A 21,395-nucleotide genomic window follows, 5' to 3' on the forward strand; every position below is an offset into this window, starting at 1 on the left:
GAAGCTAAAGGCAAAGGAGACAAGGAAAGATATACCTGTTTGAATGCAGAGATCCAAAGAATAGCAGGGAGAGATAAGAAAGCCTTCCTCAGTGATCAGTGCAAAAAAAAAATAGAGGAAAACAATAGAATGGGAAAGGCTAGAGGTCTCTACAAGAAAATTAGAGATACCAAGGGAACATTTCATGCAAATGTGGGCTCGAAATGCAAAGATGGGCTTGATAAAGGACAGAAATGATATGGACCTAACAGAAGCAGAAGATATTAAGAAGAGGTAGCAAGAATACACAGAAGAACTATACAAAAAAGATCTTCATGACCCAGATAACCACGATGGTGTGATCACTCACCTAGAGCTAGATATCCTGGAACGCGAAGTCAAATGGGCCTTAGGGAACATCATACAAACAAAGCTAGTGGAGGCGACAGAATTCCAGTTCAGCTATTTCAAATCCTAAAAGATGATGCTGTGAAAGTGCTGCAGTCAATATGCCAGCAAATTTGGAAGACTCAGCAGTGGCCACAGGACTGGAAAATGTCAGTTTTCATTCCAGTTCCAAAGAAAGGCAATGCGAAAGAATGCTCAAACTACCGCACAGTTGTACTCATCTCAGACACTAGTAAAGTAATGCTCAAAATTGTCCAAGCCAGGCTTCAACAGTACATGAACTGTGAACTTCCATATGTTCAAGCTAGATTTAGAAAAGACAGAGAAAGCAGAGATCAAATTGCCAGTATCCATTGGATCATAGAAAAAAGAAGAGAGTGCCACAGAAACATCTGCTGCTGCTGCTGCTAAGTCACTTCAGTCGTGTCCGACTCTGTTCGACCCCGTAGATGGCAGCCCACCAGGCTCCTCCGTCCCTGGGATTCTCCAGGCAAGAATACTGGAGTGGGTTGCCATTTCCTTCTCCAACAGAAACATCTACTTCTGTTTTATTGACTACTGCAAAACCTTTGACTGTGTGGATCACAACAAACTCTGGAAAATTCTTAAAGAGATGGGAATTCCATCTGACCTGCCTCCTGAGAAATCTGTATGTAGGTCAAGAAGCAACAGTTAGAACTGAACATGGAACAACGGACTGATTCCAAATCAGGAAAGGAGTACATCAAGGATGTATATTTTCGCCCTGCTTATTTAATTTATATGCAGAGTGCATCATGCGAAATGCTGGGCTGGATGAAGCACAAGCTGGAATCAAGATTGCTGGGAGAATAATCGATAATCTCAGATATGCAGATGACACCACCCTTATGGCAGAAAGAGAAGAACTAAAGAGCCTCTTGATGAAAGTGAAAGAAGAGAGTGAAAAAGTTGGTTTAAAACTCAACATTCAGAAAACTAAGATCATGGCATCTGGTCCCATCACTTCATGGCAAATAGATGGAGAAACAATGGAAATAGTGAGAGACTTTATTTTGGGGGGCTCCAAAATCACTGTAGATGGTGACTGAAGCCATGAAATTAAAAGACGCTTGCTCCTTGGAAGAAAAGCTATGACCAACCTGGACAGCATATTAAAAAGCAAAGACGTTACTTTGCCAACTAAGGTCCGTCTAGTCAAAGCTATGGTTTTTCCAGTGGTCATGTATGGATATGAGAGTTGGACTGTGAAGAAAGCTGAGCGCCAAAGAATTCATGCTTTTTAACTGTGGTGTTGGAGAGGACTTTTGAGAGTCCCTTGGACTGCAGGGAGATCCAACCAGTCCATCCTAAAGGAAATCAGTCCTGAATATTCATTGGAAGGACTGATGCTGAAGCTGAAACTCCAAATACTTTAACCACCTGATGTGAAGAACTGGCTCATTGGAAAAGACCCTTATGCTGGGAAGCATTGAAAGTGGGAGAAGGGGACGACAGAGGATGAGATGGTTGGATGGCATCACCGACTTGATGGACATGAGTTTGAGTAAACTCCGGGAGTTGGTGATGGACAGGGAAGCCTGGTGTGCTGCAGTCCATGGGGTTGCAAGGAGTTGGACAATGCCTGAGCGATTCAACTGAAGTAAGTCAGACTGAGAAAGACAAATACCATATGATATCACAAACAAACTTACAAAACAGAAATAGAAACACAGATGTAGAAGACAAACTTATGGTTACCAAGGGAGAAAGGAGATGAGGAGGGATAAATTGGGAGATTGAGATTGACATATATACACTACTATATATAACATAGATAGCTAATAAAGACCTATTGTATAGCACAGGGAACTCTACTCAATACTCTGTAGTGGCCTATATGGGAAAAGAATCTAAAAAAGAGTGGATATATATATGTATATGTGTAACTGGTTCACTTTGCTGTCCACCTGAAACTAACACAACATTGTAAATCAACTGTACTCCAATTAAAATTAATTTTAAATAAAGAAATTGGAATATCTGTCAAGAAGCTGCTATTTTTTAAAGGACTGGGAGTTCCTGATTTTATACTTGAATTCTAATTCTTCAATCTGAATTGTTCATTATATTCCAGAAGATTTTTTTAAAAAGTTGTGTGTGCTCAGTTGCTCAGTCGTGTCCAATTCTTTGCAACCCCATGGACTGTACCCCACCAGACTCCTCTCTGTCCATGGAATTTTTCAGGCAAGAATACTGGAGCAGGTTGCCATTTCCTGCTCCAGGGGGTCTTCCTGACCCAAGGACTGAGCCTGCGTCTCTTTCCTCTCCTGCATTGCCAGGCAAATTCTTTACCGCTGTACCACCCGAGAAGCCCTCATACCACAGTTGATCTTAGCCAAAAGGCCGAAAAGCAGCCTTTTTAAAAGGTAAGATGCTTAATTCATTTTCTGAAGGTAAAGTGTGCCAGATACTGCTTTAAATATTTCATAAATATTAATTAATCCTCACTGCAGTCTTATGAGGCTATTACAGAGAAGAAAACTGAAGCACAGAAATCCTGAGTAACTTTCCCAAGATCATGTAACTAGTACATGTTTTAGCTGGGATTTTAACCATACAGTTTGGTTCCAGAGCCCGAGGTCTGAACTCTTCCCTACCCTGTTCTTTGCTACCTTTAAACTAAAACTGAAGGAAGCTAGCTAGCTCTCTGGTTCCGCAGTGACTCTGAGTTGTATGAAGTACACCCCTTGAAAGGCCTAAAATCTGACTTCCCCCAGGGACTGCTAACAAGGAATAGGCAATGCAGCCTTCTAGAAGGAGGGGGAGGGGGAGTTTGGTGAGAGTTATAATCAAATTTTAAAGCAAGGGAGCAGAGAGTTGGTAGATAAATTCCCTCTTTACCCCGCTGTCCAGTGGGTTCTTCCAAAGTCTGGCATTTGTTCTGTCTGTCCAGAGACCTGCTGTGTTCTGGAGAACCAGCTGGGCTTCTTCATAAAGCACAGCCCAAATTAGTGACACGCCATTCATCTTTTTCTGCCTCACTTTGCTTCTCCCTCACTCAGACCATGGATACCACATCTCCAAACTAAGAAACAGCACTTAAGTTTCACCTCAGACACAACTTTTTAGGAAACCAGGCTGCAGCAGAATTTGAAGATGAAATTCCTAAAACAAGAAGTGTATATGGCAAATAAACATAGAAAAAGTGCTCTGACTCATAAGCCATTAAGATCATGCATATTAAACCATAGTGATAAAATAGACAATTTTATCTAGTTTATAAATATTAACAAAATATTTCTTTTACATTTATATAAAATATATATTTATATTTATAAAATAGATAATTGTATGTTAATTTGGCAAAAAATTGAAAAGATGAGTAATATCTAATGCTGATTAGATATGGGGAAGTAGGCTTTTGTATGAGGGCCAGATGGTGGGGAAATGAAATTCTGCATACTTCTACAAAGTGATCTGGCAGAGTGTATTCAAATATTAAGTGTACACAATCTTTCAGCCAGCATCTTTGCAACATATGCGTTAGTTCATATGTTTATACATTTGAAGACATTTCTTGCTGTATTGTCGTGATAGTAGAAAATAGGAGACAAGCAGAATGTCCATTTAATGAAAGATATTTGAAAAAAATATGGTATATCCATATTTTGGAGTGTGTTTTGCCCTGGAAAGATAGTTCTGATATACTACAAATGAAAAGAACAAATTATAGAATAATGTATATAATATGATCCTATTTTTATACTACACAAGAAACCAGAAAAAAAAAAACTATATGTTTACATAAGGGTTTTCTGTAGGGTGATAAAAAACATGTGGAAGGATACAATAGACTGTTAGCACTGTCTGAAAGGATTGAGATAGAGAGTGGAGATAATTACTAACCTCTTCCTTATATATACTGTGTGATTTGTATGCTCATCTATTACAGTGAACATTAAGACAGGTGTGATAAGAACCCAGCAGCTTTCCCTAAAATCAAATTTCAGGCAAGGGCAATAATTCCTTTTCAACCTTGATTCTTTCTTATGATTTCTTTTTAACATTGTTCTAAGAGTTCTCTAGATAAGGGAATAAGATTTTTTTTTTAAAAAAGGAAATAAAATGTATATTGACTGGGAAGGAAGAATTAAGACTATCTTTGTTGCAGATAACATGATGATCTATGTAGAAAATCTCAAAGAATTGTAAAACAAAAAACAAAAAACCCCAAAATCTCTTGGAACTAATAAGCAGTCTTATTGAGGTTTCTCACTGGAAAAGACCCTGATGCTGGGAAAGATTGAGGGCAGGAGGAGACCAAGGGCAACAGAGGATGAGATGGTTGGATGGCATCACTGGCTTAGTGGACATGAGTTTGAGCAAACCCGGGGAAATAGTGAAGGAAGGAAGCCTGACAGGCTACATACAGTCCATGCGGTTGCAAAGAGCTGGACATGACTTAGCAACTGAACAACAACATTAAGATTTCAGGATTCAAGGTAATATACAAGTCAGTCATTTCCTGTGTACCAGCAATGAACAAGTAGAAATTGAAATTTTAAAAAAATACCATTAGCATCCAGAAAGATGAAATACTTGAGTGCAAATCTAACAAAATATGTAGATCTATATGAAAAAAGCCACAAACCTCTGGTGACTTAAAGAAGAACTAAATAAATAAAGAGGTGGTCCACGTTCATGGAAAACTCAGTATTGTCAAGAGGTCAGTTCTTCCCTCTTTGATCTATGGATTCAGTGCAGTCCCACCAACCACCCAGCAATCCTTGGAATTTACCCAAAGGAGTTGAAAAAATATACCCACACAAAAACCTGCCTGCAGTTGTTTGGTGGTGGTTTAGTCCCTCAGTCGTGTCTGACTCTTTGCAACCCCATGGACTGTAGCCCATCAGGCTCCTCTGTCCATGAGATTTTCCAGGCAAGAGTACTGAGGTGGGTTACCATTTCCTTCTCCAGAGGATCTTCCCAACCCACATCTCTTGTGTCTCTTGCACTGGCAGGCAAGTTCTTTTCTGACTGAGCTAGGAGAGAAGCCGCAGCTGTATTTATAATTGCCAAAACCTGGAAGCAACCAAGATATCCTTTAGTAGATGAATGGATAAGTAAACTGTGGTACATCTTGTCAATGAAATATTATTCAGAGCTAAAAGAAACGAGCAATCAAGCCAAGCAAAGACATGGAGGAAATTTAAATGGGTATTAATGAGTAAAAGAAGCCAGCCTGAAAAGGCTGCTTAACATGATTCCAACTGTATGGCCACCTGGAATAAAGCAAAATTTTGGAGACAGTGAATAGCTCTGTGGTGCCAGGGATTAAGCAGGAGAGAAAGATGAATAGGCAAAACACAGAGGACTTTTAGGGCAGTGAAAATACTCTGTATGATACTCCAATGGCAGACATAATGTCATTTTACATTTGTCAAAATCTACAGAATTTGAACACCAAGAGTGAAGCCTAGTGTGGACTTGGGGTGATAATGATGTGCGATATAGGTCATCAGGTCTAACAAGTGTACCACTCTGGTGGGATGCTGATGAAGAGGGAGGCTATGCATGTGTGGGGACAAGGGCTTTATGAGAAAATCTGGACTTGGGGTGATAATGATGTGCGATATAGGTCATCAGGTCTAACAAGTGTACCACTCTGGTGGGATGCTGATGAAGACGGAGGCTATGCATGTGTGGGGACAAGGGCTTTATGAGAAAATCTGTGCTTTCCTCTCAATCTTGCTGTCAATCTAAAAATGTTCTTAAAAATTAAATGAGGAAGGATAGAAAGATGGATAAAATAATTTTAAATGTGTATGTCTTTTATTAAAATTAATTTACTTATTTTGGATCGTGCAGGATCTTTAGGTGCAGATTGCAAACTCTGGTGGTAGCAGGTGGGATCTAGTTCCCTGATCAGAGGTTGTACCTGGGCCCCCTGCATTGTGAGCATGGAGTCTTAGCCATTAGACCACCACGGAGGTCTCTGTTGTTTTAATAAGGAAAACTGAAAATAATATAGACATTTGTCAACAGAAGAACATTCCAGTATATCCTATACAGTCGTTAAAAAGACTGAAGTTGATAAGTATGTACTTATCTGGAACGATGTACATGATTTGTTACCAAAAAATAATATTGTTAAATGATACTAATATTTTGTTTTATTACATATTCCAGTAATACTTTTCATAATAATTATCTCTGAGAAATAGTATCATAAGGAGCTTTTAAATATTTATCAGTCTTACGTTTCCTAGAATAGCAAATTGTCTGTTTGATCAAGAAAGTAATAATGAAAAAAAAATGCTGACAGTTTCTGAAATTTTCTCCATGATTATGTATCTATTTTCATAGGAAAAACAAATGAACAAGAAATTAAATTCACCTATCCAGTGAACTGAGAATTTATTATATTTGTATATCTTAACCCTAAACACAAATCTGCATCAAGTTGTTTTATTTTATATCCTGCCTGTTTCTGATAGGAGTTAATGTACCTTTTGCCCAAGCTAAAGAACCCTTTCAGTGTATTCAAAATAACATATGCACGATAAGAACTCAATGAACACTTGCCCAAATAGCAGTTGTCTTTAAGAAATACATTTTGTGTGTATGATAGGAAATTTGGGATGCTCTAAAGTATGGGGATGCTTTTGAACTGTGGTGTTGGAGAAGACTCTTGAGAGTCCCTTGGACTGCAAAGAGATCCAGCCAGTCCATCCTAAAGGAGATCAGTCCTGGGTGTTCATTGGAAGGACTGATGCTGAAGCTAAAACTCCAATACTTTGGCCACCTCATGCGGAGAGCTGACTCATTTGAAAAGACCCTGATGCTGGGAAAGATTGAGGGCAGGAGGAGAAGGGGACAACAGAGGATGAGATGGCTGGATGGCATCACCGACTCAATGGACATGGCTTTGGGTGAACTCCGGGAGTTGGTGATGGACAGGGAGGCCTGGTGTGCTGCAGTTCATGGGGTCGCAGAGTCAGACACAACTGAGCGACTGAACTGAACTGAACTGAAAATATGGGGGCACAGAAATAGATAGCTAGTGGGAAGCTGCTGCATAGCACAGGGAGCTCAGCTCAGTGTTCTGTGATGACCTGGAGGGGTGAGATGGATGGGGGTGGGAGGAACCTCAAGAGGGAAGCAATATATGTACATATAGCTGATTCACTCTGTTGTACAACAGAAACTAACACAACATCGTAGAGCAATTATCCTCCAGTAATAAATATAAATAAAGAATGGGGCCCAGAGCTGAGCTATTCTTGCCAAGGATTAGGGGTGGTTGTGAACCATTGCTCAGATACCTACGTGCCTTTTTACCCACACTTACAAGCTCCTTATGGGAAAACTACTAGACTTCTCTAAAAATTAGTCTGCTCTCTTCAATTGTGAGCCTAGCTCTTCAGAAACCAGAAATAAATATTATGCCACTCCTTGAAGGAATAATGAAACGAATTTAAAAAATGACAAGTTGCATAATGTTATTACTGAGAAAAACATGGTGAAGAAAATCCATTTGCAGATAAGCTTCTTAAGGAGGGCTGGGGTGGAAGAGTCAGTACCCAGAGGGACTTGGTTAAGGTGTTTATCCTCTCACATCACCTTGTACTTCACCTTTGTGGCACCTAATCATGCACCTCTGAAAAACCACAGAAACTGTATGAACTCAGTAAATACCCGGATTGCAAGTCACGCATCTGTGCGTCTGTCCTTCTACCGCCTTTCTTGAAGTCATCAAGGAGCAATTCTGAAAGCCTCCAAATGTTTTGAAAAGATTCATTGTTCTGTTTTTCAGTTCCCATAAAGACATCATCAGTTTATTACTCTTGGAGGTTTTCCTTGTATTTGACAACCTATTGTTTAAGGATATATGGAAATATACTGTTTAAGAATGCACTGGGATGACCCCAGAGGGATGGTACGGGGAGGGAGGGGGGTTCAGGATGGGGAACACATGTACACCCGTGGCGGATTCATGTTGATGTATGGCAAAACCAATACAATATTGTAAAGTAATTAGCCTCCAATTAAAATAAATAAATTTATATTTTTTAAAAAAAGAATATATGGACATTTCAAAATTTGAAATGCTGCTTTCAGATTTTGCATTTGAAAGAAATTAAAGGACTCAAAACCTGGCCTGAACTTATATACCTCTGACTGGCTTCTACATATGGGTCTTTGTTTGTGCTTAGGTGAAGTATGCTAACATAAACACCAAATCACCTCTTCTGTGTCTTCACAAAGAGTATGTATAATGTGTTATATAGAAACTGATCATTTTGAGTAAATTAGAAACTGAAACTAACCTCATCAGATTGGGAGACACCTTTTACATATTTTGTTTCCACTATTTATTGACTATGTTTTGCATATCCATTTTTTCACTGTATCTTGACTCTCTACTGTGCCAAAGCACTGTGTCAGGTCCTCTGGGGGCACAGGGATGAGTAAGATGCAGCCTTGAGAAGCTTGTTATACTGGGAAATAAGACTGCTATTGGAAACCGAATCTTTAAAATAGCTAACTTATTTTCCTAGTAGATCATTACCATCCTGTTTGATCTCTGGCCAGAGACTTGCAAAATTTCAGCTGTGGTACCACCGAGAAAAAATGTAATTTGAATCGGATTTACCTTCAAAATTGGCCTGGATCAAAACTCTGAACTTGATCCAGTTTTCTTCTGATGTATACTTAAAAAAAAAAATTAATTTCAGAGTTGTAAGGTTAAAAATTACGATAATTGCATTGGATCATAATTATGATTGTTACTTTTAGAGAGGAACAGAAAATGCTGAGTTGATTGGCAAAATACTAATGTTAGATGTAATTCAGTGATGATGTTTGCTTTATACAATCCAGTTTTTACCAAACATGTTTATTCACTTAAAGAATTTCTTTTTGCTTAATATTTTCCTTCTCTTTTGTAGGAGTTTATTTTATCAGAAGATTATAACAAGATGACTCCTGTGAAAAACTATCAAGGTAGGAATTAGAGTAGTGTTTTCATTGCCTTAGACTTTGAAATGTTCCTTGACGGCTTCCGTGGCCACAAGAGGGGACTTAACTTAAAACAGTCGCTGGGAACAAAACACCGCAGTGCTTTGTGGTGAATGTTATCCCGGTTTTGGAATCAAGAAGCAGAGGCCCAGAGAGATTGGCTGACTGGCATGTAGTCCCGTGGCCGGTACAGTTGCAGAGCCGGTTGCAGAACCAGTCCAGTTCCCATGTGACTCCTGTAGCCATGGCCTTTGTCCTTGGTCTCCCTGCTCCGCCCCACTGCCTGCAGACCCTGCAGCAGACTTGGAGAGTGGGGCCGGGCTCGGGAGTGAGCTGCTTCCCACGGAGCTCGTTCCGTTTTTGGTTAACGGTTGTAAAAGGTTCATATTGTCTCAGGGAAGGCGTTCGGGTTTTATTGTGTCTTCAACATTGGCATTGTTCCATAGACCATTTACATAGTACAGATCAGGAGCAAGTTTTCACTAAGGAGTGTTTCCTCCAGGTCAACAGTGGCAGGGCCCAGAACATTAGAAGTAGACCTTGGAACATTTAGAGGTCATTTCATCCACATCTTATGACCTCATTCATGATCCTCCGGCCTCTCCTCTTGAGGTATCCTTAGACGTAGCAACCCTTCCTGATTTTAGAAAATTCTCAGCATTAAGTTCTTCATTTCTAGATGTTGAGCAAAAATTCATTTCCCTATGGGTTTATTCTTTTTTTTCCTTTAATAACTTTTTTTTTTTAATTTTCTTTTGAGCCTTTTATTTTGCATTGGGGTCTAGCCCATTAACAATGTTTAGATAGCTTCAGATGAACAGTGAAGGGACTCAGCCATATATATACATGTATCCCTTCTTTCCCAAACTCCCCTCCCATCCAGGCTGCCACATGACATCGAGCAGAATTCCGTGTGCTAAACAGTAGGTCCTTTTTGGTTATCTATTTTAAATATAGCAGTGTGTACATCACCATCTCTATTGGTTTATTCTTTTAGTGTTTTTTTTTAATGTATCACTGATCATTTATTGAGTACCTACTGTGTTCCAATAACTGAAAATTATAATAGTGAACAAGGCATGCATAGTATCCATGCATCCCCCATGAAAATAGAATCAAGTAAATCTAAACACAATTAAAGCAGATCAAATTCAGCGATATAAAAAAGGGAAGTACATCACAACCAAGTGAGGTTTACTCCCGAAAAGAAAGAAAAGCAGGGACAGGTGTTTGTATGTCCATATCGTAGCTGCCTTATTCACAATAGCCAAGAAATGGAAGCAGCCTAAATATTCACAGATGGATGAATGGGTAAACAAAATATGGTTTATCAATACAGTGGATTCTTATTTGGCCACAAAAAGAGACTGAAGTGCTGATACCCGTTACCATGTGGATGAACCTTGAAAACATGCTGAGTGAAAGAAAAGACCATACATTGTGTGATTACATTTATATGAAACGTTAAGAATAGGAGAATTCATAGCCACAGAAAGTCAGTTAGGGGTTCCTCAGGGATGGGACTAAGGGGATTGGAGGTATGGGCTTCTTTTGGAGGTGATAGAAATGTTCTGGAAATAGAACATTTCCCATAATGATTGCACAACACTGTGAATATACTAAAAATCACTGAATTATACACTGAAAAATGGTTTAAATGGTGGATTTTATATAATGTGGATTTTTATCTCTATTACCATTTTTTAAAACAATCACTTTTAAAACAAATACCAAAAACAAAGACATTACAAGAAAGGAAAACTACAGCCCCAATTCTCTCATAAACTTAGATGTTAAAGTCCTAAAAGAAATACTAGCAAATCCAGCAACATGTAAAAAGAATTATACATGATGACCAAGTGGGGTTTATTCCAGATACGCAAAGCTGGTTCAGTGAAAATCAGTGTAATCAGTCATGTCAAAAGCCTAAAGAAGAAAAATCATAGGATCATATTAATTGACACAGAAAAAGCAATCAATAACACCTGATTCTCACACATGATCTAAACTCTCAGCAAACTACAAATAGACAGGAACTTCCTCAACTTGAGAGAGAAACAACTGTTAAAAAAACAAACTATAGCTACATCATGCAGTTGACTGTTGTCCAACTGCAGATCGGGAAGTGCTGTAGTATTTACTGTTGAAACATACCTGCGTATAAGTGGACCCATGTAGTTCAAACGTGCCTTGTTCAGGGGTCATGTGTACATAATTGTGAGAAACTAGATGTTTCCTCCCTAAGATGAAGATCGTGGCCCCCGTTTAACAAGTACAGCCAGGCTTCGAGCCTAGGTTCCTGAAGCTTAGCGCTACGTATGTATCTTCAAATGGTTTCTTTTTGAATAAGAGAATTCTGTCATCTTAGAAAGAGTATGTGCTTTGAGTTTTAGGGCTTGTTTTTTGTTGGTTTTTGTATTTTCAGTAGTCATAGGCAGCCTGACAGAGAAAGAGAACCAACTTTGGCAGAGAGACTAGGGTTTTAATTCTGTCCTTGTCACTCATTGATTGTGCAGCTTTGAGCAAGTCACATAAGATTTTTGAGTCTGTCTCCTCCTCAGACATAGAATGGTAGCTTGGAGTGCTGTAAACTCCCTTATCTTCCCACTGTCATCCCCTTGGACTTAGAAAGTAACCGGAAGAGGATCAACGGCGCCTTCTTGAAAAAAGGGAGCAAGGCGCTGAGGGCCACGTTCTGCCTGAAGTAGGCTTGAAAGTGAGTCATTAGAGAGTCAGCTTTTATTCCACCATTGGTGGGACTTAAATTGGGCATTTGATGACACAGACGTGACAGGAGTTTCTCTAGGTAGTCCCATCCTTGAGTTTAAAACAATGTTTTGATCTTGATGGTGGCCAATTCTCTGAAAGACAGGTACTGTGTAGAGAAGTTACAATATTATTGCTTCTATGCCCCTTCTAAATCCCTTTAGACTCTCCAGCTTCAGATGTCAGATTTTTAAACATCAGGCATTTGGTGAAATGTCTGTCCCAGAGGGATTCACTGTGGTTCTGGCCGTACTGTTTGGTCACCAGTCTAGAAGGGTGATCTTGCCAAAGCCAGGTTGTGTGTGTAAAAGAAAGAGGCCCCCCAGCTTTGCAGAGTCATTACAGTGACTGAGTGAGAGAATATCTTTCAGTCCTTGGCACTTGTTAGACGTTCAGAAATTGGCAGTGATATTGTTACTGCCGATAGAGCTGCATTGATCCATCCATGTCTCGTCCTATTTTCATGATGAAAATGGGAAGCTGATGTCGTCTCTGTCACCTCGTCACACTCAGGATGTCTCCTCTCACCCACCAGGCTGCCACCTCCTGGGCCCAGGTAGCCTGGTAAGGTCCACGTTCTGAGACTTCAATCTTTGTTTATTCCGGTCAGCTCTGTTCAGTGGCCGTGGACACCCCCATACCTCTCCCCCTGGAATTGTATAAGAAGAAGAAAGAAAATATTTTACTGATTTTATTTGGTACTTGAGAAGCCATGAGACCTTGACCAAACTCCTCGACTTGATCCTGCCTCAGTTTGCCCACATGCAAAGCAGGGAGAGGGGGTCAAGGGCGTGAATGGTGTCTTCTAACTCTGAAGCTCTGTGATGCAATACTTCTGTAATGGCGGCGCCCTTATTCCTGAGCGACCCTGGGAAATTTGCTCCCATTATCTCATTATGTATACTTTGATGTAGGGGATATTTTATTCTTTTTTTTTTTTTTTAATGTGGCCCTTGAGAATAATTCTGCCGTCCTTTCCAAGCTCCAAGCATTTGATTTGTCATGGAAGATTCATCTAGAACTTTGTTGTGGGTTTCAAAGCCAGCCTTCATCAAAAGGAGGACAGTAATGCTCTTTGCTTTTTTTCTTAAGCTTAAATAAACTGACCCAGTAACTTACTAGGAGAGTGTCGTTCCTAACGTGTTTTGCAGTCACAGTGATCTGGCTTTCTCTAGACCAGCAGTTCTAACAAGTCTAAAAGAGGTGGCCCTTGACCCTTGGGTTATTGGGAACATTTTCTTATAGGGACTCGGATGTGGTCTTCTCTGGGGTCATGGCTGTACCCCTGATGAGAACCACCATTCCAGCTTGCATTTGCCATGATGATCTACTGTTTAGCTTACGCTGGGGCGGGGGAGGAGACAACCTTGCACCTCTGTGGACCATGCTGCCGGGGACCAGCCCCGGCTGATCCAGGGTATTCGAAGGAGAGACGGCGTAGGCGAAGATCAGGAAACAATTGCTTAATTAAATGTTAATTAAGGATATAAAGAGTAATAGAATGAGGATAGCTCAGTAAAATTCAGTGAAGAAAAGAGGCTGAAATAAGGATAGCTCAGTGAGGAAATTCAGTGGAGAAAAGAGGCTGAATAATTCAGCCAGAAGGTAAGAGAAAGAACGACATGGGGAGACCAAGTTTCGGTGAACAAGGCCCCACACTTTATTTTCCAAAGTAGTTTTTATACCTTAAGTTATGCATAGAGGATAATGGGGGAAGGGGTAGAGTCTTGCAGCAAGCCAGGCTTTCTTCCTGCAAACTTATCATATGCAAAAGCTTAGGTGATTTGCATCATCTTCTGGCCCGGAGGCCTGTTAACATTTTAAGACCCTTTCTTCAGAAAACTTATTTTTCTCTAAAGGTGATTGGTCAGGAGCCACCCTCCAAAAGCATTAGATAAAGTTGCATTCCTACAGAGCAAAGGTATGGTGGGCTATAACAAGAAAAAGAATTAACTCAAGGGTCCCAGGTTACAAACATTAAAGCTACTACTTACACCAATTATATTAATCAATACACTGCCAGGGACACAGCAGGTAAGGGATATGGAAACTTAGCAGCAAACATTGGCCCAACAAATGAAAATCCCTTCACCAATACAATTTCTAATCAATCTTTTAACTACTCAAAAGAATCTGTGTTTAGACAGTTTAGAACATCTCCTGCCTCTCACAGTTGGGAGGCTCTGAACAATCACATGTGGCCGGAAAAACCTATTCAGGCAGGCCAGAGGATTTCCAAAGGAGTTTGTAGGTTAAAACACTGTCACACCCAGGAATTATTAACTGGAGCTGTAAGCTAACTCTTTTTTCAGAGAGGTAGTGGGGGACAGCCCCCCGTAAAGTCAGAGGTGTAGGTGAAAGCACAAAGCAGAAAGTAGGCAGACTCTGGTTTTGGGGGTAGATGCTCGAGAATTTCCAGGGGGACTCCTGAAGCTCGATCCCGCCTTTGCGTATGCCGAGCCTCCTTCCTCATGACCTTTGTCATGGGCGGAGTTCCTCACGCTGTGATAGAATTCCAGTTGAGCTATTCCAGATCCTGAAAAATGATGCTGTGGAAAGTGCTGCACTCAATATGCAATATGCACTCAATATGCAATATGCCGGCTCCCGGCACCATGCCTCATTTAGAATGCTTGATGGGTTGTTTTCTTGTCTCTTGGTTTTCAGCGCATCAGAGCCGAGTGACGATGATCCAGTTTGTCCTGGAGCTGGAGTGGGTGCTGAGCACGGGACAGGACAAGCAGTTTGCCTGGCACTGCTCCGAGAGTGGGCAGCGTCTGGGAGGTTACCGCACCAGTGCTGTGGCCTCAGGCCTGCAGTATCCTTTGCTGGACAGAATCCCTTGGTGGGAACTTAGCTGTTGACTTCTTTCTTTCATGAGCATTCTGGGTATGTGCACTTTGAAGGTTTCGTGTTTTATTTGCTGAGCTGCCCTTCTGATTAAGATGCTTATAAACTGTCCTAACACGTAAATTGTCAGGGGTCCTCATGTAGGCGGGGTAAATCAATTTCGCCTGAAATAACAGTCCCTGCCGAGCAGGTTGTGGGTCTGCCGTGAGCAGAGTCTGACGTCTACACAGCACACAGCCCAGATTTGTGAGCCTCAGCTGTCAGAAAGATTATGGAACACGGAGATAATGCAGTCTTTTATTTTTGTACAGAAATAATTTACACATAGGTATTAAGGTTGAGAACCCTCGCATTTTGGTGCCTGGCAGAAGAACCACAGGATCCCTATTCATTTTAAGAATATTTATTGAGAAGCTGCCATGCTGGGACCAGCGTAGGCTGAACACGGTAATGCTATGTACGAGTCTTTGTTCCAGGTGCCAGATTTTTCCAGAATGTGTAGAATGATACTAACTCTTATCTCCCAAGCTTCCAGGGTCCGTGTGCTCACTGCGCATACCTGCTAATGATGGGTGATCCTCACATCCAGCGCTCTGGGCACTTGGGCCTGACAAGTGTGAGACCTGGATGGGTGATGCTACCATTGTAAGAAGGAAGGGGCCCTGAGTTTCTTCTTTCAAAAGCATAGAATCTCTCCACCTTCTGACAAATGAGGAAACAGTTAGAAACAGATTACTTGTCTGCAGAAACAGGATGAAAGAATAAGACTTGCTTTCAGATTTTCATCTCATATTTATAAAATGCCTGTTCAGTAACTTGCAACCATCTGGCAGAGTACCTTGCTGTTTCCTTGCAGACATGTGGCAGTTGTTGTATTTGTGTGTGTGTGTGTTTAGGATAGTGTCACTCTTATTTTCCTACTGGAAGGGCAAGAGGAAGAAACCGAGAGTGGCCATATGGAAAGTTTTAAAAATAGCAAGTTACCAAGAAGACCAGAAGCAAGGGTGAGGAGGAATGGAAATCGAGATCAACTTATCTTTGAGAGGGTGGCTGATAAAAGAAACTCCATGCTTTACTTACTAAAAAGCCAGTTCAGACAAGCATAATGCTTGAATTGAAGTACATGATCTCTCCTGCCAGTAGATTAATGATTTCTTGTAGTGCTTAGATTAGATCTCCCTGAGAGATCATCCGTCCAATTTCTCATTTACAGATGAGCAGCTACAGCCCAGAGTGGATCCCATGCCTCTCTCTGCAGCCCCCTAGCTGGTATGAAGGAAAATCACCACCACAACCCAGGTCTTCTGCTGTGGACTGCTGGGTTTTCCCAGCAGTTAAACTGCATTACCCCTTTGAGAAAAGAACCAATGGCATCAATATAATTTGTTCTTAACATTCTGGCTTCTCTATCACTAGCCAAGCCTAGTGATGTATCTTCTGTATCACCTAACAAAGCCGGGGAGCATAGAAAGAAATACAGATCTTGCCCTTAAGAAGTTTATTTTTAAAACAATCTGAAAATGGGGGGGGGGGGGAACCCCATAAATACACAGAATTAAACTTGTCCTGACTCTTATTATAGTCTTTGACTCATCTGTTCAGGCATCTCCAAAGGTCATCTTCATTTTTCAGCTGTTTCCTTTGGCCACACCATGTGGTTTACCAAGCAGAAAAAAATCATGTGATTGGCTAGCAGAAGCTTTGATGTGTAGTGAAAGCCTCAGGCTTCCTTCCCCCGTGCAAATGACCATCCAGTCCAACCTTGGAAGGGAGCGGCAATACTGCAGAGATGCCCTTCCAGAAAACTCCCTCCACCTCCCTAGCTCCAGTTCTGGAGTCACAGTGCCAGCCCTAGCTCCTGGGAGCGTGTATCTGCCTGGTACTTTCCCAGTGCCGTGCCCTGATGCATAACGACGCTGAATTTGCCAGAGTCTCAGCCAGGAACCATGTGACTTTCCCAGGCTGCAGGGCTTTTCCTGGGAGCCGCCTGGTGCGTAGATTGCTAATAAGCAACCCATACAGCATTAGGGTTCACTTAAAATCCAGTTTTTAAGCCCATTTGTTTCATGGGACCCCCCTCCTCCACCACCTCGCCCCCCTTGTCTTTCTGCCGTCTTCTATACTTACAGGGTTTTTTTTCAGGGGGCAGGGCGGGGGTGGTTAGTGATAATGAAAAGAAGATCTGTTGAAATAACTTAAAATGTTCAGAATAATATTATGACCCCCATTTCTCTTCATAGTGGACGCTGGTGGTGTAGATAAAAATCTTCTACATATAAATTCATCTCTACATATAAATTCATCTCTACATATAAATTCTCTCCCATCTGCATCTCAAACGGTCATTCAAACAAGCCAACAGTGATAGAATAAGTCAGGGAATATAGCCTTTCTTCTCTTCTTTCAGGCCTCTTTGCGAAGTAAATATGCAAAGAAAGTAACCAAAATTCAAGTAGAGAAACAAAGGATGACAGGACGACTGACCAGTTCACAAATTGAATTATCAGGTTTGAAATCACCTCAAAATCTTTGTTGCTTTGGCTGAAGATCTGACGCTTCAAGTATTAAGTGAACTACCGTTTTGTGTGTGTGTGTTCAGTCGTATCCGGCCCTTTGCAGCCCCGTGGACAAGAGCCCACCAGGCTTCTCTGTCCATGGATTTTCCAACCAAGAATACTGGCGTGGGTTGCCATTGCCCCCTCCAGGGGGTCTTCCTGACCCAGGGATCGAATCTCCTGGGTCTCCTGCATTGGCAGGTGGCTTCTTCACCATTAGCACTGCCTGGGAAGCCAGACTATCCTATTACCAACAACAACAAGGATAGTAACAATAAGGAAGTGAAGGAGAGGAAAAAGAAGAAAATATCTTATATTTGCAGCCCCTGAGTGTTTACCTAGTGCTTCTATATAACGTTACTTTGTTCCCTAGCAAAACATAAAGACCTAATTCTCAATTTTCAGAGTAGAATGCATCAGAGAGGCTCAACAGGTTAAGAGACTTTCTTGAGGTCACGTGACTGTTAACCTGGCAGAACCAGGATTAGAACTTGGGTTTTTAAATCTTTGAGCTAGCCCTGGGCCCAACTAGATACAGCAGAATGGAGCTGTTTCCCCAAGGTCCCACGGCAGGTTGACGTAGGACATAGAACTGTTTTCCTCCCCTACCTCTGTTGCTGGTCTTTACATTGATCTAGCCTCATCCTTCATTCTGTCATTGGACAAAGTTTTGGTCACATCTGGTCATGCTTCCAGAAAAATAATTTAGGTACTCTGCATCTTAAGAATTTATCCATGTTGGAGATATTTCCAAGGTACCACCCTCTTCTGTTTGTTCCTGTTTGGGAAAAGAGTACTGAAAAGCTATTAAGAGTATCTTGATTTTCATATTTCCTCATGTCACACTAAATTCCAGTCACTCTGGCTTTGAGGTTTTACTATAATTTTATTTTAGCCCTCTTCCAAATAGCTTGTGTTGCATCCATGTATGTGTGTGTGTGTGTGTGTTATTTCCCCAAAGTTGCGAAGACAGGCATCTGTTTTTTCATCTGTGTTCTTATAATTAATCAAGATAATTAAATTTAAGGCGATCTTATTCTTTGTAAATCCTAATATTGTTTTATGTATATCTGATAACTTTTCTCCCTATTCTTGAGACCAGGAGAATTTGCTCTACTTTGTTCTCCTTTGCTTAAAAAAATGTCTTAATATGGAAATTTTAAAACTCGTATCAAATTGAAGAAGATAGTGTAGTGGACACTCATGTACTTAATGCTCCAGTGCACTGTGGGTCTTCTGTCCCTATCTGTCTGTCTTTTCACTGGAGTAGTTTAAAGCAAATTCCAAACCTTATGGCTTCTTATCCTTACACACTTCATTATGCACCTCTCAAAAATATGAATCTTTTCCCAATAACCACAGTGCTGTCATTACTCCTAAAGTTGACAATCACTCCTTGATAATACTGAATAATTGATACATTTTCAAGTTTAACATACTGTTTCAGAAGTGGCTTTTTGCAGTGGATCTGTTTGAAATCAAGTCCAGACAAGGTCCGCACGTTGGAGGTGGTTGCCGCGTCTCCTGAATTTCCCAGTCTTCCTTTCAGATTTTTTTTATTGCCACTATACGTTTGTTGAGGGGACTGAGTCGGTTCTCCTTTAGAGTCTCACGTTCTGAAGTGACCTCTGCTTCCTCGTAATGTCATATAACTTGTTCTTCTTCCTACCTTTTCCCCTAATTTTTCTGTAAGCTGAAAGTGGCCTCTGATATCTTGATTCAGTTCGGATTCAGCTTTTGGGCAGAACACTTGGTATTTGTACCGTGTGGTTCATTCTGCTCCTCATCAGGACACACAGCATGTCGGGTCATCACCCTTCCAGTGACAGCAGGATGGATCGGTGGTTCTGGTAGTGACAGCGGGGTCCCTGCAGGGCACTCTTCCCCATCAGCCTGTCCTTTATGGGTTCATCCACTGCTTTTCTTTTCCCAAATCCGGTCCTTTCATTAGGATTGCGAAAGGGTGATTTTGTAATCCTTTCATTTTTTTCCTACATTTATTAGTTGGATTTCTTCTATAAAGTAGAACTTTCCCTCATTGACTACAGCTGTTTGGTTATCCTGAAATACAATTAGTATAGGAAAAGCAACATAAGTTCTTAATTATTTCTCTTTAATTGCTCATTTTTTAGAGCAGACATTTAATGCCCTAGTTACCTTCAGTAGAGATTTGTTTTTTGAGCATTATTATAAACTCTTGGTTTGGTTTTTAATGATATATTCAGTATATTTCAGTAAACTGCTCCTCTTTTCCCACTTTCTTTATTTTTAAAATTTTTTTAAAAATTTATTTTTTTTTCTTGGCTATGCCAACCAGCTTATGAGATCCTACTTCCCTGACTAGGGATCAAACCTGGGTCCTTGGCAGTGAAAGTGTGGAGTCCTAACCACTGGATCACCAGGGAACTTGTTCCCCTTATTTTTTTTTTTTTTTCCTGATGCTCATGTTGTCCCATCTTTGGCCAGTAAGAGCCACATTATTTTGGCTCCTGTGTCTTTTTGATAGAACCCCACTCGCCTTTGGTAGCATTTTTGTTTTGTTTTTTTCTTACCAGACCGCAGCAGGTTTAATAGCGGCCCCAAAGATATGCCCAAGTTGTAACCCAGAACCTACAAAGAGGACCTGATTTGGAAAAACAGTCTTTGTACATGTGATTGTGGTTTTGAGATGAGATCAGTCTGGATTAAGGTGGGCCCTTGTTTGTGTTCAGCTGCTCCGTTGTGTCAACTCTTTGTGACCCCATGAGCTGTAGCCTGCCAGGCTCCTCTGTCCACAGACTTTTCCAGGCAACAATCCTGGAGTGGGTTGCCATTTCCTACTCCAGCATTTTTGTTTCTTGACGCAACATGTTTTAAGCTCGTCTGGTATTTTCCCGTTCCAGCCCTGGAATCAGCCGTTCCTCTTAGTGAGGAACAGTACTCAGATATAGCTAGGAAATAAGTGTATGTGTATTTTTTAAAAAAGAAAACAAATCATCAGTTCATATAATATTTCTATTTCAGATTTCACCTTATAGAGTTTTTATTTCATTTTTGTACTTGATTCTTTTATCTTGGGCTGAAAACCTTAGTTCCTAAGCATCAGCATAATTCCTTATTTTGCTTTTCCCATGGTATATTTAGGGCTTCCCTGGTGGCTCAGTGGCAAAGAATCCACCTGCCGGTGCAGGAGACTTGAGTTTGATCCCTGGGTTGGGAAGACCCCTGGAGAAGGAAACGGCAACCCACTCCAGTATTCTTGCCTGGAGAACCCCATGGACAGAGGAGCCTGGCGGGCTACTGTCATGGGGTTGAAAAAGTTGGACATGATTTAGTGACTGAGCACTAGCATGGGATATTTGTTTCAAAATAATGATACAGTATTATAATAACAGGACCACTGAATGAGATTTTAGTTTCTTTTGCTGTTTTCTTTGTCCTGAGGATATATTCTACCAAGAATATACAGTTAAAATACTGTGTTTTAAAGTGATTTGAAATAATTATGTTAGCTCTGTGGTTATATCAGGAAGTTGATAGTAGCTGTATTCATTTTTCTTTGTTGTCAATTTGGGGGATTTTTTTTTTAATTATAAATATTTTTCATATGTAAAATAATTACAAGATTCCATCATGGAAATGACCTGATGAGAGAAAATTCTTACTACCACCCTCATCTGCTCAGTTTTTTTCTCCCCTCTCCGTAGGCAGCCATTTAAATTTTAAAAAATTTTTACACTTAAAAATGTTTTTCGTTAATTTTTTTGATTAAAAAATTTTTTTTTTTTTAGTTTGTGTGTGCCAGGTCTTAGTTGTGGCACTCAGAACCATTAGTTGTGGCATGCAGGACCTGGTTCCCTGACCACGGATCAGACC

General features: G+C 40.7%; 1 protein-coding gene across 3 annotated transcripts in view; it reads left to right on the plus strand.

Annotated features, from left to right (window-relative positions):
* Nucleotides 1-21,395, plus strand: part of WDFY2 (WD repeat and FYVE domain containing 2) — a 192,238-nt gene that overhangs the window by 125,869 nt on the left and 44,974 nt on the right. For all 3 annotated transcript variants that reach the window (XR_011569723.1, XM_019971330.2, XM_070800130.1), the window contains 2 exons: nt 9,300-9,354; nt 14,803-14,953. Coding sequence is in view for 2 of the 3 variants with exons in the window: in XM_019971330.2 (XP_019826889.1) it covers nt 9,300-9,354; nt 14,803-14,953 (206 nt within the window). In the remaining variant the exon portion in view is untranslated. The remainder of the gene's footprint in view (nt 1-9,299; nt 9,355-14,802; nt 14,954-21,395) is intronic.

Source organism: Bos indicus, chromosome 12 (genome assembly GCF_029378745.1).
Source record: "Bos indicus isolate NIAB-ARS_2022 breed Sahiwal x Tharparkar chromosome 12, NIAB-ARS_B.indTharparkar_mat_pri_1.0, whole genome shotgun sequence".
NCBI lineage: Eukaryota > Metazoa > Chordata > Mammalia > Artiodactyla > Bovidae > Bos > Bos indicus.